The sequence below is a fragment of the Rhamphochromis sp. 'chilingali' genome (assembly GCF_963969265.1).
Source record: "Rhamphochromis sp. 'chilingali' genome assembly, chromosome: 12".
Taxonomy (NCBI): domain Eukaryota; kingdom Metazoa; phylum Chordata; class Actinopteri; order Cichliformes; family Cichlidae; genus Rhamphochromis; species Rhamphochromis sp. 'chilingali'.
In genome coordinates, this window is record NC_137939.1 from 25931116 (window position 1) to 25950071 (window position 18956).

An 18956-nucleotide genomic window follows, 5' to 3' on the forward strand; every position below is an offset into this window, starting at 1 on the left:
TGTCTAGAAACGGCTAACAGGTAGCCAGCAGCCAGAGTGGGAATAAATATTGTTCACATATTGAAGCCATTTACTCTGCCCAGGCCTCTATTACTCACTCTGACTGAGGAACAGGAGGAACATATAAAAGTTTAATCATCCTTGATCACATGTGTACACACCACTACATGATTTCTAATTGGTTTTTCATCACCAGTAGTTACTGCGTCCATTTTAGTGTTAGTCTCCCACGCGTCTTCTGTTTCTTAGCATGGAAACAAATAGAATGGCATTGTTCACATAATTTGATCGAATCTATGCAACTGTGAATTCAGTTGTAGGAATTGAAGTTTAAGAAGGTCCTGTAATTTTGTAAAACAGAGATTTTTCTTAGCTGTTTTCCCTAAACTCTTGCTAAAATTGCCTCCTCCTCCATTTAACTCTTACAGGCAGAGTTAAATGGAGGTTGTGTTTTCGGAGGCATTGTCTGTGTGTCAGTGGGTCTGCCTGTCTGTCAGCAGGATGTCTTTGACTGAAGGGATTTGCATAAAAGCTTGTGGAAGAGTTGGCCACACAACAAGGAGAAACTGATTAACTCACTCCAGATAGAATCCATTGCTTGGCACTAGTTTACACCTCTAAAGCATTTTTCAAAAATAACTATACAGCTTATTTTGAAATAGAATTGTTTTTCAAAAGCCTGCTATTTGTTACATGTTGTGATATGTACTTTTTGCAGCGCTTAAAGATTGTAAATGCAATATTTGCCTGAGCTCTTACTTTGATTTTCCTAACAGGAAGCAGTGTTCATGGGCAATGGGGAACAGTACATCTGGAAGCCTCCAGAGGACAACGACATCATCACCTTGCACCCACCTCCACATCACCCACCTGGGGAGAATGAACAGGGACACCCATCGCCTCCAACTGCAAAGGAGGTAGTATGTGTGTCTGTGTATGTGGTGGGAGCTGAGGGAGGGACTACTAAAAAGTAAGGGCTACAAGAAGATGGATAGATAGACAGGTTTCTGATTACTGCTGTGTTTACCGAAGGGGGCGCCCATCTCATATGGCATGCCGTCATAGTACTGCTGCCCTGTGACCTGCCTGTCATACAAGGTTTCTGCTTACAGGCAAAGGTTGCGTGACATGGATCCAACACCCTGCTTGCGTGAACCCTGACCCTAATCTCCAGCCCCTCCCCCCACTCATCTATCTGCCTTGAAAGTATGAGCAGACAGATCAGACATGAGTATTGCTTGCCCTGAAATAATTAATAATCTCTTCACATTCATGGAGATGCTTGTTATATGCTAGATTTTGGTTGGGTTTTTTTCGCTTCATCAATCCAAGACCATGACCTCGACTGGGATGTATATATATGTCAGCATATGTCTGGTGGGGGAAGGAGGAAACCTGCGCTTTGCCAGTCATGTCAGATACTCCACCGCATGCGTTTCTGCAGAGCAACGCCACCCCCACTTTTCCACTCTCGGTCCCCTGTCTCATCTTTTCTCTCTGCTGGATACAGAATGAAGTGAGAGAATTGCAAGTTGTGTAGGAAATTCTGTTATGCCCGAGGGGCTGGGGGAGTCAGTCCAGCTAGATGGACAGACCCCTGTCTATAATTAGTCTGTGTTTAACACAACTTCTCTTTTTCCATTCCATTCACCAATCTTTTCTATCATCTTCAACAGGCCAGGGATAGTTTCTGTGCAGTAATAGTTTCTTAATTTTGACAACAAAATAAAACTTTCTTGCATTAAGGATGAGGAAAAAAGGATGAACTAAAATAAAGTATGGTTGTATCCATATTGTCTATCTGTAGGCATGTTCAGAACAGTAGAGCAGCAGTCCTGACAAGTTTAAAGCTACTGCTAAGTTTCTTGTCTACGCCTGTGTTGAGCCACACAATGCTGTTGAATGCTGTATGTGGAGACGAAGAGGTTACGTCTCAACTGTTTGGCTTCACTTTAACTCCTCTTTTTGCAAATCAGACTGATACACAGAGCAGCTGGCCTTGAATGCATCCTGCTATCTCTTTTTCTTTTTTTTGTCTTTTACAGACTTTTCTCTCTTTTTAGCGGCTGTTTTTCTGTTTTCAGTTGCCCTAACATGCCGATATACTTTGTATCCTCTAGAGTTTGTCAGTTACAATCGTCGAAAGGTGTTGGATTTCCACTCCCGACTAAATCTCCTCCTCTTTTCTGGCGCTCTCTTCTTCTGCTCCACTCCATTTGTGGCTATTAGGAGGCGCTGCCTTCCCCAACCAATCGCATTGCATGAAACATGTCTTACCAGATGAATATCAACTGCTAGAAGACTGTTTGGAAACTTGCGCCATATCTGCTATTCATAAAGTTGATCACACACAGATGCATCATGCATATGGCTGTTTCCACTGCAAATCAGCAAATGCAGAAAATAAATTTGTGACTTAGCGAAGCCTCGGTCTAAGCAGAGTGTTCAAGCAATGCCAGAAACATAACAAAAAGGAGTACTGGGTGAGGAAGGAGAAAAGAAAACATACAATGTGCAGGCTTCCTCAACAGCTGCAGATACGAAGCCCAGTTTTGAAATCCCCATCATCTTGTGACTTCCTTCCTCTGCAGCAGAGCTGCAAATTCTGTGTGCACACGTGTGCATACGCTTGCACATACACACACACAGGCACACACACACACACACCACATTGGCTGCACACACTTACACCATACGCTAGGGTCTTTGTTTATCCAAAAAGGTCACAAAAGAGAGATTTGTGGGGGGAGGGCGTGTGCATCGCTTGAAATCTCTCAGAGATAGAACCAACAAACAGAGGAGAGAGAGAAAGATTTACAGACAGTGAAAGTGATTTACACTTAAAGTGTATTTCAAAGGGACGGTAAATATGTAAGACATATAAATGCAAGGTGAGCACACGCACAAAGAGCACTGTCTCTGTGTTCTCAGGTTTCAGTTGTTTGGGAGTGCACAAAAACAAGACTAATCTTGCTCCGCGTGTAAGCGTGTACATGTCTTTGTGTGTGTGTTTGTGTGTGGGGGTGGACACAAGAGTTTGCATAGCCAGTGTTTCTCAGGGCCAGTAGATCAGAGCTGCTGGCCTGGGTGTGAACACGGAAGGTAAACAAGACCATGTCCCACAATCCTCTGCTCTTATGCTTCTATTGTGGGGAATTCTGATAAACCAGTGTCGTGACCTCTGGTATTTCTGTGTCAAAATTGCATAAGACCTCACACATGGCCTTAAGTGGCAAATTCTAGATGTCCGATTTTCTCATTCGGACATCTGCATATGCAGTATGAGCTCACTCATACTGCATATGCAGTCATGCTGCACGCACATGCAGAGCACGAAAAAAAAAAATGCACATAAGCAAATAAGACGAGAACAAAGTCCATTAATGAGCACAAAGCTTTTTTATTTTTTTTACATTTTTTTTTTGCAAGTTGGCTGTGATCCAGCTCTTTCACACTATACTTCTGTTGCCAAAGCAGTCGTGGTGAAACTTTAACAGGTTCGTCCACTGCACAGTTAATGCTGCCTCTCGGCCTAGAACTTAATGGACTGATAACATAGTTTACTCTTTCTTATCCTGCCCTGTAAAAAAAAAAAAAAAAAATAGGTCAGGTCACAGCACAGAGCTCTGTCAACACATACACAAACTGTTGCATACGTACACAGTCCAGGCTCGGACAATTATTATTTGTCTGAGCCTGTAGTATATACAAAACGACTTATTCACAAATTATACCTTTATATCTGGAATGCATACAGAAGTGGACAAAAACGGGTAATTACAAAAATATTGGAGCTACATATAGATAACTCAGGAACTGGGAAAGAGGTGACTATTTAAATGCCAGTGCAAGTGTGGTTACGGACTTTCACCAACACATAGCTTCTATTTAAGGAGCTGTCATCAGTGGACTACAGGATAGAGTTGTAGTGCAGCGTTATTAACTAACAACATCTTCCTTCTCCTACTGTGTGTGTTCTCAGATTGCAGACACCTACTCTATCGTATGTAAAACCCAGAAAAAGAAACCTCCTATGGAACACAATGGAGCCAAGACCCTCCCACGATCCTTTGGTGGAGATAGAGGAAACATGGGTTCTCGGGGCCGAGGTAGGGGAGTCCAGAGCCAAGCACGTTCGCAGGAGGAACCCTGCTACGAGCCTGTAGGAGACAGGTCCTGGTCTTCCCCAGTGGCTGAGTCAGACCCTGCATACGCGACTATCGACCCACACCGGAAACGTGAGCAAGGGGGAACCAATAACAGCACAGCTGGGGGTAGTGCCACTCTGAAGAGAAAGAAGCAGCAGCAGCAGCAGCAGCAGGCAACACCAGCAGCACCTCAGGCCTCAGGACCAAGCACCCTTCCTACTAGAGGCCTGCCTGGTGGGGAAAACTTCTATGAGACCATCAGTGATGTGAAACAAGGGGGCAACAGCACTACCACCATCTTTACTTTCAATGATGGCATGGAGATGTATGTCACAGGCCTGTAGCTGACTGACAGGCAAAAGGGCCCAGAACCCACTGGTATAGAGTCTGGAGATTTTCCTGTTTACAGAACAACAGGTTGCTGTACATAGACACAAGGCCCTCTATAGTAAAACAACATGAGGATCCATTTTGTGTTGAAATCAGGTACAAACAGGGTCTTTATCCAGGTTCAGACTTCCTTTGATTGGTCTGTACTTAAGAACCAGCCTAAGCCTAGTCCAGCCCAAATATGGACTAAAATCATTTGAAAAAACAAACAAACAAACAAATAAAACTGGGATAGAGATCTTCAATCTGCTGTGTCACTCACCATAGTCACCTGTTTGTGCAACATTTTCCATAATATCTTTATTTTTATATGAAAACTCTTTAAAGCATATGTGGTGTAACTCACAACCTCAGAAGAACACACTATATATATATATATATATATATATATATATATATATATATATATATATATATATATATATATATATATATATATATATATATATATATATATTATACTCTGTCCTGAGTATGATAAAATATAATATAAAGAAATGTGCATGCATTGTGCAACTAAAAACAGTAGCAGTGAAACTGGCTATATTGTACAAGGAATGTGAGGCACACTGTAACGTATTGTCCACAGTATACACACACAAACACACATGTACACGCCTCCTCTTAAGCACATGGATGTCACAGAGATTTGCGGTGCTATCTCTCCCTAAAATAAACACTCGAAACAGGTTTTCATTGTGCGCCGACCTGTTGCCTGGAAGACGCGATTGAGGTGTTGTGTCCAAATACTGGCTTATGATTTGTAGACCTGTTTAAATGTGAAGGATGTTGTCCTCAGAAATGATCCAACCCAAGCTTTTTAGCAGTTTTTGGTAATAGCCCACTTAATAATCACGACGCATATGTTTGGCTCGATAGTGTAACCTCCACTTGAATGAAGAGATTAGCTAAAAATCCACCTAAATTTGACATCTGTAGCTAGAGGCATGTTGACACACCCCAACACACACACACACACACACATGCACACATATTTGGCAGTGATGCAGGGAAAAGTGATCAGGTCAGGGGTATTGAATGGCTTGTGATATGGATGATAGATTTCACAATGCAAGACTTTTACAGTATTATTGTGAATACAGAGAGAAAAATATTTTCAAAAAAAAAAGGAAGTGAAAGAGTGTCCAAAATAATACAGGATGCTTCATCATGCGCAGTTAATGTCATATCTTTTGGGCACTGTAAACATCTGATTTTATGACCATTGTAATTTAGCGCTGGACAGCTGCAGGACTGCTGGGCTTATTTGTGCATTATTGTGCCGTAAAAAGCACAGCTCTGATTCGTTTTCTGGACTTAAGTTAAACCCAGAGCTCCCGGTAGCTTACCAGATTTAAGTCTTGTGGTTGAAATAGCAACAGAAGTCTTGGATTCCAAGGAAAATAAAGAGCTGGGCATAAAAATGACCAGCGAGTGTCTTTTGGAAGTTTGCCCCTCTCCCCACCCATGTCTCCAGCCTCTGTCCTGAGTTTGCTTCCATTATAAACAATGTCTTTCCCATGTAGCTGTGGGGAAACATTGAAGAAAAAAAAGGAACAGAGGGGAAAAAAACAAAATATTTGAGGCTTAATAAATGGGCATAAAGATATGAAGTGAAGAGGGATACAAACTTGCTCGCTGGCTGAGAGTAATAAGATGTATTTGATCTCACTGTGAGACCAAATGCAGAGAGAAGACAGGTTTAGTAAGGTTAGTAAATTAAATTAATAATGTCAGAAAGTATGTAAAAACAAATGCACTCTGTATTTTAATGCACTGTTTATTTTTTCTTACCTACTGACAATTCTATTGGTTGAATAGCTCATACCACTGCCATAAAAACAGTATGTTTATGTTGTTGGTGCAATATTTCCTGCTTGGTCAAAAAAAAGTGCATGCTTTAATATATCGAGATGAAAAATATTGTGGTACATAACTGATCTTGTTTATTAATCTTTTCTGTTGTACTTTTGTTTTTCTTTTTTGCCATGTGACTCAAAGCAGTTTTTCCAAAGCAACAACTTGGAGGAGCAGAGCAAGAGAGCTAACAGGGAGGAGCCGCTGGGAGTTTAGGGTAGAGCTGTGTTTATTCTCTGCTCTGGGGGAGCAAGAAAGTGTCATGTTGAGGGGGTGGGGGGTGAGGGTGCACACGCAGTATAAAGCTGGATGAGGCTCACTGCAAATGGACACAGACCCACAGGACACTCCTCCTCTTTCTCCTCTAGTGTGTGCACAGAGAGCAACATTCAACCATGTGCTTCTCCAGTTTAGGGGAGGAAGCACATTTTGCTTACATTTGGTCAGCTCTTGCATAATGCTCCCTTTTCCAGCTGTGTTCATTCTATAATACAGACCTCTTTTTCCTTAGCTTCACCTTCCTCCCTCGCTGTGCAGGTGAGGTGTTTGATGTGCTATTCTGAGGGACTGGGAGCGAAATGGAAGTTGAGGAAGAGGGCAGAGGCTGTGGGTCACGCCAACCCCAGTCCGATATCAACAATGCACCCTCGGCTCAACTATTATCTAATGTGAGAAATGGCCAACAGCTGAGACGCTTAACAAGCTCCGCTGAAGCTTCCCTTAAACAATGCCGGCTGGAAGCCGCTATCGCACTTAATCCTTTTTCTTTGGCTGTCACCTAATGTGTCACATTTCCTTTATCCCGAGAGGAAAAAAAAGCACTGATGGATATGTTTGGTTGTTATACACACATCGAGACAGATGTTCATTGCACAAATACAGTATGATGATGTAAATGTGTAAAATACACTGTTGCTGTTCTGATGTTGTTGCAATGTAACATACAGTATACATTTGTTGAAAAAAAAGAGATGGTTGTCACAGACACATTGTACTTTGTGGATGCAAAATCTTTCATGCTTTCCATGCAGATACAGACCCTGTTTCTTAATTGTCTTCTTATATAAATATGGGCCAATACTGCTGTGACAGCTGTAGCCAATGTTGTATGTTCCTAAAGCACAGGTTTTAGTTTCAAAATAATTCATATATTAAAATATAGTGTGACAGTGCAGATACTGTATGCAGAAGATTGTAATGTTTTATATTAACCTTCATAAAACATTAAAGTGAGTTTTTACTTTTCTAATAAAGTGGCACATCAGAAAGTGTTTGTTTTGCCTGTAGTTTCATTGCTTTGTGACAGCTTTCAAACTACACCTGGTTCCTGCTCTGCAGCGGCCTCTCATTTGAAAGTGCAGCTTACAAGAAAATGCTTTTTTGTGTGAGAAATTAAGCAATACAGCAGGAACAGCTGGGAGGTGTACTGTGTCGTTCAATAACAGGAGCTATGCTGAATGAAGAAAGGTTGCTGAAATCTTTTTTTTTTTCTTTCCGACCACACTCAAAAGGCATTTTATAAAAAGGAAGCAGACACATGGACGACATATAAAAATAGAGGAATATGACCTGAAACCTCTCGTGCAATGCAGTGCAAGTCAAGCTTACGCAGATTTGAATTAATCACCATAAATCTGTACCTTGCTTCTGCAAATGACCTTATTTACTGCAGTGAGTTGCAGTGTTTCATGCTACTGTGTCCGGACGGTGTTAGTTTTCCAAAATGCTAACTTTTGAATTAGCATACATTTCCCCATTAATGCAGGCCAAGTCACTTATAAGGAGAAAGCAGTGTATGCATTTTTTCTATAATAACTCGCCTACAATGAGAAGTTCAGGTGTAATAGTTTGCAACTCGCTAAAGTGCTATTTGAATTGCAAAATTATAAATGCGCAGTTAGCCGCTGAGGCCTGCACGCTGTTTTTCCTGTACTCTCTCGACCTCGCCTCCCTCGCAGACCGGCTCAGCGTCGACAGACACCGGCCGGTAAACTGAGAACACGCCCCTCTCTCTCTTCCACCCACAGTACTTAGCTTCGAAAAAAATGTTATTGACAGAGTGAAACTAGCCAATCACCTGCAGCTTTGCGGTGGACGCGTGCCAGAATGTAATGTTTATATATGCAGAGCACCAATAGGAGTGGAGCAGAGGGGGCGTGGCAGCCGTTTGGAGGAAAGAGGCAAAACAATCTTTTATCCTCCTGACCGGGCGGCTTTTTGGGGCAGCGGCGGCGGCAGTGGTAGAAAACTTTACATGTAGGCTAGGATATAAGTAAAGACACAGACAGTTCCCATCAACTTGCGACAATCCTAATAAATGTATCTGACTCCAGCAATTTGCACTAAAATTTCTAGAAAGCTGGTTTTCTTTCTCCTGCTCGCCTTGTCTGAATATGGAGTCCAAATATATTGTGGAGAAGTCGTCGGTTGGGACAGGAGCTGGCGGTGCGGACTTTAACTGTCGGACCGGCCGCTCGGTGCTCCGCGACACCCGGGTCCCTTCGGTGGAAAAAACCGGTTCCATGTCGGCGTACACAAACGGGGCCGTGCCGTACAAAAACGTAATGGACGGCGGCTTGGCGGCGGAGATTAAAAGCGAGAGGACCCCTCTAAAAGGGAACGGGCTGTCTCTGGGTGGTCGGCTGTTGCACGACGTGGAAAAAGTAAGTGCAGTTGAGATGTTTTACGCGTGTGCGCACGACTCCATTAGCCGGTAAAGTCCCTTCATATACCCGAGTTACCGCTCAAGATAATATCGCCCACGTAATGTTAGCGTGTCTGCAAGCTGTGTGACTTCAAAGTTTTGACATTTTACGCCATTTTCATGTGCTGTTATTACGTTTTAACGGTTGCGACTGTGAGGCTTATACGTCACTACTGTGTCGTTATTTTTAAATAACTTTTAAGCGCCCGTTATTTCAATTCCTGCCCGTTCCTATCATTATTAACTCCATCGTACTGTAACCGCTTTTAATGGCGGCTCACTCTTTGCAAAGTTTACAGAAAAGGGGGCAGGGACGTCAAACTACAAGCCCAACCCCCCTCCCCCATAACTTAAGGGTGAAGCTACAGTTTGGGCTTCCTGGCGACATGGGAAGGCCCGACTATAACTACACATACGCCACGGACTTAACAGTAAAGACACGTGATATGTTGTTGTTGTTGTTGTTGTTTGCGTCGGCCTTGTACTTGCATTGTGTGTGCCTGTATTTAATTTGTGAGCCTTTATGCAGACAGCAAATAAATCTCATAATAAATATGCCAGTTACTCACGATATTAAAACCACGACATCAACTTATCAAAATAATCTCCTCACAATGTAACACTGCTGGGAAATACTGGGTCCTGCCATTCATATGAATGCGGCTCTGACACTTGTTGCCGGCTGGAGCATTTTTGCAGACCAAGCACACCCCGTAACAGTATGGGCCCTCCCCGGTTGCAGCAGCCTCTCTTTAGCAGGATAGTGCACCCTGCTACCAAATTCCCAAGATCGCAATCTGATTGTCCCAGCAGAACAAGCCAGAGCCACAGGAGCCCCACCCCACAACCCACAAAACCCAATGGATACTCTGCATCCCAGTGGCAGACACTATAGGACAATCCCAGAGGTCTGGTGTGCGTGGCCATGCCCTTATTTCTGTCACCTCAGATTTAAAAACTTTTTTAAATCTGAAAAAAGCATGTGGAAAGCAGTTCTGGACTGCCAAAGTATATTTGTAACATTTTATAAAGTTAGTGGTTAATCAGTTATATAGATAACACAATGAGGCATATAGTTACTTTTACACTGTACGTGCTAGTTATTTTCATATATTATCATGTAATATTCAATAGAGTTTCCATTTGCATCGCAGAATACACAAAACTGGACACTGGACCTGGCAGTTATGTGTATTTAGCAGATTTACACAGCTACTTTTCTAGATTTGTGTTGTTTTGTAATTTAGGTGGCAGGAACAGAAATGATAACCATATTCTAACCCAGGATTGCTTCTGTTCTGGTTGGTTCAGCAGCGTTCATGTCCAGTGGAGAGGACAATAACCTTGGGTTTATTAAGTGAGAGGAAGGAAAAATTAAAGAAGATGCTATTTAAGGCAAACGGTTACACTAAAAAACACCATACCCTGGCTTGTATATATTAGGGCTGCCACGATTTGTCGACTAGTCACGATTACGTCGATTATCAAAATCGTCGACGACTGATTTAATAGTCGACGCGTCGTTTGAAGCTTTGTAAGATCACAAAAGACGCAGGAATAAGTGGCAGGATTTAAGAGTGTAATAACGGACTGAAACAGAAGATGGCAGCATTGCATGTACAAGGATGTCAGCTACCGTTAAACCCCGAAGAAGAAGAAGAAGAAGAAGAAGCAACTGTGTCCTAGAATTCATAGCGCGGCCCAGCTCAGTTTCCAACAATGGCGGCAGCTAGTTAGTTTTAATGTTACTCTTATTATTCTTTCTGGGTCACAAAATAAACGTTTAACATATTTTCAGGCGAGAATGTAGCTGTGTAAACCTCAAATATCTGCTCAGTTTATCAGGACACCACATATTTTCAAAAGCGCTCTGACGTTTTCGGAGACATCTGTTACCCACTAGCTCGTTAGCGAGCCGGGGGCTAGGCTCACTAGCGCCCTGAGAACACCGGACTCCCCGCAAATCGTTTTCAAACCCACCACCGTCTTTCGCTACTCAGGTTAAATATATATGAGTCACTTAGATAAATTAAAAATGTTATTGTTTGGCTTTTTTTTTTAGTATTTTATTTGTTCCTGAGTAAATCAGTTTGTCTGAGATTAAAGTTATAGTTTTTACACAGCTGAATAAACGTCAAGCAGACAACTGATTATCAGAAGTGTGAGATGCTCCAGAATATACTCCAGTGTCCTGTTATATTTTAGATAGCAAGGAGTTTATTAAACTTCACCGAAACAATCTGCAAATTTCATTAAAATTTAATAAACTATCATCTTGTCTTTATTTTTAGTTAGCACAGGCCTTAAACACTTAAAGCTGTAAGCTAATGATAGTTATATAAGAGCAGATGCTGCTGGTGCAATAAGCTGTAGTTTTACGTCCAATGGATGATGATCTGATTAGTCGACTAATCGCAAAAATAATCGGTGACTAGTCGACTATCAAAATAATCATTTGTGGCAGCCCTAGTGTGTGTGTATATATATATATATATATATATATATATATATATATATATATATATATATATATATATATATATATAATTAGAAAAAAACAGTAATCTTATGCTCAGTTAAATAAGAACTTAATGGTATTGCTAGACTTAATGTTTTTAATCGAGGCCTGATTGTAACAGAGATAAACTCACTGTAATTTTTTCTTGCTGCATTTTCTAGAATGGCCTGTTGGACCAAAAAGACACAGGTTCCACGGGGATCCTGAAAAGGGCAAGCCCCACTCACTGCCTGGGTGTAAACGGGCAGTTGCCAGGTGGCTTTATGCATTTGGACATCAGAAACCCTGGGAAGCAGCCAGACCCGACCAACAACTTCAGAGTAGCGCAAGGGCAGATCCTACCACAGACAGAGAGATATTCCCTCTCATCATCCCACATCCCTGTCCCCAGAAACAGGTATGGAGAGGCTGATGTCATCTATAGTCATGGACACTTGGTGAATCTTTGGTTTTCTTTTCTCTAGTGTTCCTTGTTGCATGAAAGAGAACTTCAAGAAATATAGTTATCTGATGTGTTTCCTACTTTTATCTTTGCATTCATTCACAAGCTTGGGCATATGTGAATAGATTGTAGCTATAGATTTATGCAGCACATTGTAAACAATCAAACCAGATTTTGTGCTCTTATCTCTATTAAGCCCCTATCCCACTACTAGTTTGGCACTGAATATGTGGTAGGGCTGAACGATATATCGCATTTGCGATAATATCGCGACATGATCAAGTGCAATTTTCTAACCGCAAAGGCTGCGATTATACTCTGGACATGTCCAAATTCATGGGCTGCATCCTCCTGAGGCCGCATTTGTAGACCGATTACGTCACAGCGACGCGCCGAAGGCTGTCCAAATTACTACCATATCCCAGAATTCATAGCGCGGCCCAGCCAAACTCCAGTTTCCAGCAATGGCGGCCGCTACTAAGTTTTAAAATTACTCATACTAATCTTTCTGGGTCACAAAATAAACTTTTAACATATTTTCAGGCGAGAAAGTAGTTGTGTAAACATCAAATATCTGCTCGGTTTATCAAGATATCCCATATTTGCAAAAGTGCTTCGACGTTTTCAGAGGCGTCTGCTACCCACCAGCTCGACAGCTAGCCGGGAGCTCGAGGGTTACTGATGCGGCCGAGAACGGCACAACTCCCGGCACATCATTTTCAGATCACCGCGGAGTTTCGCTGCTCGGGTTAAACGTAATATATAAGTCACTTAGACAACCTAAAAATGTTATTGTTGGGCTTTTTTCAGTGTTTTGTTTGTTCGTGAGTAAATCGGTTTGGCTGAGATTAAAGTTATTAGATTAGATAAAATAAAACTTTATTAATCCCCCGGGTGGGTTCCTCCTTGGTTTTCACACAGCTGACTAAACGTCAAACAGAAAACTTATTAAACAGAAGTATGAGACAGTCGAGAATTTACACCAGTGTCTGGTTATATTTTAGATAGCAAGAAGCAGACGGCCGAGTTTATTAAACTCCACCGAGACAGCGGTGACGCTAATCAGAAGGCTAGACCGTCCAATTTCACGCCTTTAAACTTTAAAGGCGTGTTTGTGTGTGTGTTTATACAATTGCTATTATGTTTGCACTTTATGTGTAATGTTACTGACTGCAGAGATCAGTAAGATGTGTGTATTTTTTATTTATTAGTTTTATTTATTTAATATTATTTTTTAATTGAATGACTGTCTAGTAGTTCACAGATGTCGAAAAACTGAGTGTGGTAAAGCCACTGATTTTTTTTATGTATATTTCTGCAATCTGCACATTGCACTGACTTTCATTTTAATGTTTACACCAGGGTTCCTTGTCAGCACTTTATGCTCAGATGTTTGTAAGCTAAAAATAAACTATTGTGTATGTTCAAATATACTGTTGTGATTGAAGAAGTTAAATAAAAATGTCAGTCATCAATTCATGCATCACCTCATGTCATCATAACAGAGGTCTGTCTTCCAGGAAAGAACAGTTTAAAATTAATGTAATATAGTATTGGCCATACTATATGATGTATTGCTTGTCTTTGTTTAATAATACAGAAGACAAAGACCTTAAAAAATAATCGCATATCGCATCGCAATCGCAATATTGGGGCAAAAAATCGCAATTAGATTATTTTCCATAATCGTTCAGCCCTAATATGTGGTGATAAAAGTGTTGCAGGCAGTTTTCATGCACAGCTCTGGACTTCTGTTCCTTGCCAATGCTTCGACATCTGGCTAAAACTGTACAGTGGTTTGGGCATGAATGGTGTGGGGGCGTGCTGGTTAACTGACTGCATGTTTGGTATTTCATCCAGAATGGTTTCGAAACTCGTCTTAAAAGAGCCAAAGCTTTATGAGGGCCAGGATTGCTCAAGCGCTTGACCAAGTGAAAAGGAGACTGCATGAAATAGTGACAGTGCATTTCGCTGATAACTCCACTATCTAGATTTCGGAAAGTTTTTTTTTTTTACTACTCGCATGTCTAAATGTATTGATTGCACCTAAGCTCAATGCCATCTTTGTTGACCCTCTCTTGATGGGCTAGTGGATATATCAGCGTGATGTGTTCACTGTATGTCAGGCAGTAAAATGCACCTTTGCTGTGTGTGCGAGTGAGTGTATTTTATTAGATGTTTCATGTGCATTGCAGTTTGCTTTTCCTCCAGTTGTTTCACACTATTTTCACACAGAGACACATGAGTATTCCTGCCCAGAGCCTTCTGTGATTGGTCTTCGTTAAACATACATGCAGAACGTGCACCCTGAGACAAGCCTACTGCACTAAAGTGATTATGTAACAGTTAAAGCGGACTGGGAGAGGCTGTAGGTGGTGCCTAAGAGCATTTTCCTTCTTTTTATACAACTGCTGGGGTTATTGTTCGTGTCCAAAAACTGTTTGCCTGTCAGACTGCACTTTCACGCTGAAATACCTGTTAGCTGTATAAAAACTGAGCACCTTCTTGTTGAATATGTTTATATGCAAATGTCACAATTCTTTAAGAGGTTCTGTATGATAATTTCTGCAAATGTAATAACATTCATCGGTACAAATAGTAAGCAGGCATCGTTTTTGTATGGGTCTGGGGGTTTGCACAGCGCACGTTTACTGTTTTCCGTCCTTCTCTCATCATCACATGAATTTCACGTGCTGCTGGTCATGTATGATGTGAGGGAGTGTCTCCTGGGAACATGCAAGACTGAGCGTGCGTTAAAAACCAGGGTGATAGTGTTAAACAAAGACAAAATGGCTCTTTTTTCTTTTCTTCTTCTTCTTCTTCTTCTTCTTCCTTTTTTTTTTTTTTTTTTTTTTTTTTTTTTACTGATCTGTTCAGTTTAGAAACATTTATGTTTCTTTTTATCTCCACAAGGCACAAGAACATAGTCTGGGTTGACACTATGCAGTGGCTAAAAGAGGTTGCATAACATTATATAACTGCGCAGTGATATTAGCGAGGCCTCTTTGTTGCTCCATTGACCTTTCGGAGTAACTTCTAGTCTCTACTCTGCTCCAACTGGTTTTGCTGGTGATAGAATCTCCTTTCTCTCTCTCTCCATGAAATTGTTTACCTAGTCATTATTCATATTTGGATTTAAACTAGGTCTGTGATTGATTCATTAGTTGTTTGCTCTATAAAACATAAGAAAGTATTGAAACTTGAACTTCCAGCTCTCAAGATAATATTGGTAATATGAAATTATCAATATTTTATTGTTTGGTAGCTAATACATATATCTCTACGTAAAATGAATTTTGTACTGATTCTAGTAGGAGAGCTCATAATGCTTGTTTGATTTTCTTGGCTCATCTCAGCTCTCTCTGTTACCCAGATGTGCATGTATGTGGTATTCATCACAAATTATAAGAGCACTTTAAAAGGGAACTCTTATTGCCACACAAACCCACTCACAGTAATTTGGTTTTGACAAATCTGGCTTTGACCTTCACAAAGTAACAGCACTGCGCTGCAGTGTAAGGTACCTGTTTTTTCTGCTAGTGTTGGCCACAGTTGGAAAGTGGTAGTTGTCTATGTGGGTGTAACCCCCAGTGCATTTGTAGCACTCTTTGCCTTGCGTTAGATTATGTCAACAAAGCCATTTATTTTCATTGGTTCTCCACCGACTTGGGTAATACCGTCAGTGTGGGACAGGATTAACTGTGTTTAAAAAGAACTTACTTTAAAGATGTCACTCAGTCCTCTGTGTGTTTTATATTAACTGCTTTGTCAGTTGCATATTGTTTCTTCAATACGGCTTGATACTTTTACACCTTGTCTTGTTATTTTGCAAATGCCGCAAAGTAGGTCACTATTCCTTAGACAAGCCTGGACAAAGATCTTGCAGGAAGGAAGAGGAAGAATCAGCACGTTTACTTGGGCACAAATGGTTATGGTCATCTAAACATAGTCAAACTGCAGCACATTTTTAAACATTCCCACCTGTCTTGTCAGCTGCGGTCTTAGTGTGTGTGTCTCCTTTTAACTCTCTTTTTTATGTTCGCTCTGCAAAGTCTCCCTTTCACCCACATCCTAAGTATACCACGTCAACCTGTCAGTAGTCATCAGTGTGAGATCTAGTACCCTGATAACAGAACAAAGACCAGTTTGAATGAACATTAAAAGAGCTCTAAGAAGTGAAGGGGGCGGGGCTGTTTTGTTGCGATATGAAAAGCTTTTCTCTTATCGGTCCTTGGTCAGGTACACCGTTACCACAGTAGGGTAACATGAATGGAAAACATAGAATCAGCATAAACAAGACACCAGGAGGGAAAAACAGGTCTGTTTTTAACATAATTACTGACCGGCCTCTGACTCAGTCTGTATAAGAATCACCAGCAGGTTTTAGGTCTGGCGAGCAGGCAGAATGTAGTTCATCACCTCTCAATCCCCCTTCATCCACCTCATTACCAATACACTTCTCCCAAAGGAGACATTACTGGTGATTGTTGAAGGTCAGAGGAACATCTAACCCACCCCCACTGTAGTGTGGAGGTGTCTAACCCACATTCAGGGTGCTGACATTTCGTCCTGATTGAGGGAGATATAGTTGCATAGTTGCCTTGAAATGACACTTTAGGGTTTCCAGATTTGAGATTAAAAAAAATTACCGTAATGTCAGTGTTAAAGTGAGGAAAGTGACGACCGTTATCAGTATTATTGCAGTGCTGTTAAAACACATAAAAAACACACATTACACATGCAGCAACAGGACAACATGTAGTGTTGGTTACAAAGATGGCTTCAGTTTATATCGCTGGCAATGTGCTAACAAGTCAGACTGGCAAACTGTCATATTTCCCATTTTTGATTCTTTTTAAATAGTGGGAAGTACTTGTGAAGGGATTTCCTTCCTGTCTTTTGCAGACAGGGTGACAATTTTTAATCACATCTTTCTCAGCACTATGCTGAAAAATGAAATACGACCACACTTAAAAGTCAGTCCTACTATTAAAAAGCTAAAAAAGATATCTGCCCTGTCTTTGGGCCAAACAAACTCGCTGTGCTGGTTCAGCTGCATCTGTTGCTAAATTTGGTTAATGGTGAATAGTACTGTTGTTATTTTTTCAAAATATGGCAATCAAACATGATTTCATTTATAATTAGGACTTTAAATGGTAATTGTATGTTAAAAATGTTTGTTTTTTCATAAAATCAATGTCTGAAAAATCCCTTCTGAATTAGAAGGTACATTTTCATCCTTGCTTGTAGCCTCCTTTCTTCCCTCCAGAGTACAAGAGGTTAAACCTCTTGCACTGATAGGCAGGGGTTAAAGGTCATCTTCAATGAATGGAGTCATGCAAGCGGGGAGGGTCAGATCAGGACGCAAGCAGGCATCTGGAATGTCTGCTAGGTCAGCCTCAGGATCTGGGTTATGAGCTACATAGGTGATTTATAACCCCAGAGGATTGTAGCAGACAGCTTATCATCTAACTATGCAGCTTTACTGTCTACTGATTTGGAGGGGCACGGAGGAATGAGGATCTACTATCAAAGTAAAAAGTTTTCAGGGTGCACCTTTGTGGCTGTCTCTGAATCACTCCTTCTTTAATACTAATAAAGGTCTCTGGAAGAAGCGCAGACTAATGGGGGGAATCTGCACTGTGTGTGTATGTGTACAGAGCTCTAATGAGACATTAATCATCTCCTGATATGCGGTGAAGAAGAGAGGCAAAATTTCATTTCAGTTTCATAAGTGAGGAGGAGCGTAGGAGGCATGCAGGAATGTTTTCTGCAAACAGCGCTCTGTTGTAAAAACACTGCTCTCTATATTATGTGTTGGATACATGTTCAGTTAAAAGGCCTGGATTGCTTTTTCGTGTTCGCTATGTCAGTTTTTATAGTGTCCTCGGGCAAGATGCCTTAAGGACAGGGAAAGAAATGCTTATCACGAGGGAAGGAAACTCTCATTGCGCAGCTCTGGCAAGGCTGCAGAAAAATGCTTTATCGCTTGCTCACACACACTAATAGATGCTTACATAACGCCTCCTGTTCTGCCTCAGCAGCGTTTAAAGATTCCAAAGTCAACTATCTCTCCTTCTCCTCAGTCAGTCTCTCTGTCCTTCTGCCCAATTCTTTATACCAACCACCAGCTGTGCAATCCCCTCCTACCCACCGACAACTGCCACCTTTCTCTTTCCTGTGTGTCATTATATCCTTCCCTTAACTTTGCTTTATCTAAACAACTGTTATCATTCCCTTGATATCCTTCCCTCTTGAGTCATTAACATTCTCTGTTTCAGTGTTGGGAAGGTTACTTTTGAAGTTTTACAGATTATTTATCATTCTGTTATTTTTTTTTTTCAGAAATAAATCCCTTTTATGTTAGTGTTTATTCCAGCTTTATTAAGACATCTTCAATTTTTTGCCATACAAGCATAAGGTTTGTCACAACTGTTATTGTTCCTATCAACTCTTAGTCAGGTGCAGCCATACTTTCGATCATTTAGATCTCTGCATCCTAATGTCTATGTGGCCCACACTACTTGCACATAGACTCCCACCAGTTCAAATCAACAGAGAGGAGTGTAAAGCAAAAACAAATCATCTGCAGGCTGGAGAGAGGTAGTTTCTGCTGGAAGAAACAAAAAACGCTTTACTCTGTACAGTAATGTCAGAGGCCTTTCCTTATTTTGGTTGGAATTTGAAGCTCTGAAAGACATTCTTGTCCCAAGACATGGCCACCTGCCTTGACATGGTCAGCTGGTTACTCGTATGACAGACTCGGGTTGGTTCAAGTAATGCATTTTGACATGCGGGCGGAATCAGAAACAAAATGCAAAAAGATATATCACCATTGTGGAATAAGTGGACACTGCATCAATGTAGAGACAGGTTCTTGAATGCTTTCTTGCACTG

At 41.2% G+C, this 18956-nt stretch overlaps 2 protein-coding genes across 4 annotated transcripts in view; both read left to right on the forward strand.

The window, feature by feature from the left end:
- The window catches only part of LOC308407775 (uncharacterized protein), a 45169-nt gene extending 40256 nt beyond the window's left edge, over positions 1–4913 (forward strand). For both annotated transcript variants that reach the window (XM_080899628.1, XM_080899629.1), the window contains exons 8-9: positions 777–917; positions 3983–4913. In XM_080899628.1, coding sequence (XP_080755754.1) covers positions 777–917; positions 3983–4492 — 651 coding nt within the window. In that variant the 3' untranslated portion in view covers positions 4493–4913. The remainder of the gene's footprint in view (positions 1–776; positions 918–3982) is intronic.
- A 3693-nt stretch (positions 4914–8606) lies between these two features.
- The window catches only part of slc2a4rg (SLC2A4 regulator), a 67445-nt gene continuing 57095 nt past the window's right edge, over positions 8607–18956 (forward strand). For both annotated transcript variants that reach the window (XM_080898113.1, XM_080898114.1), the window contains exons 1-2: positions 8607–9058; positions 11779–12014. In XM_080898113.1, coding sequence (XP_080754239.1) covers positions 8789–9058; positions 11779–12014 — 506 coding nt within the window. In that variant the 5' untranslated portion in view covers positions 8607–8788. The remainder of the gene's footprint in view (positions 9059–11778; positions 12015–18956) is intronic.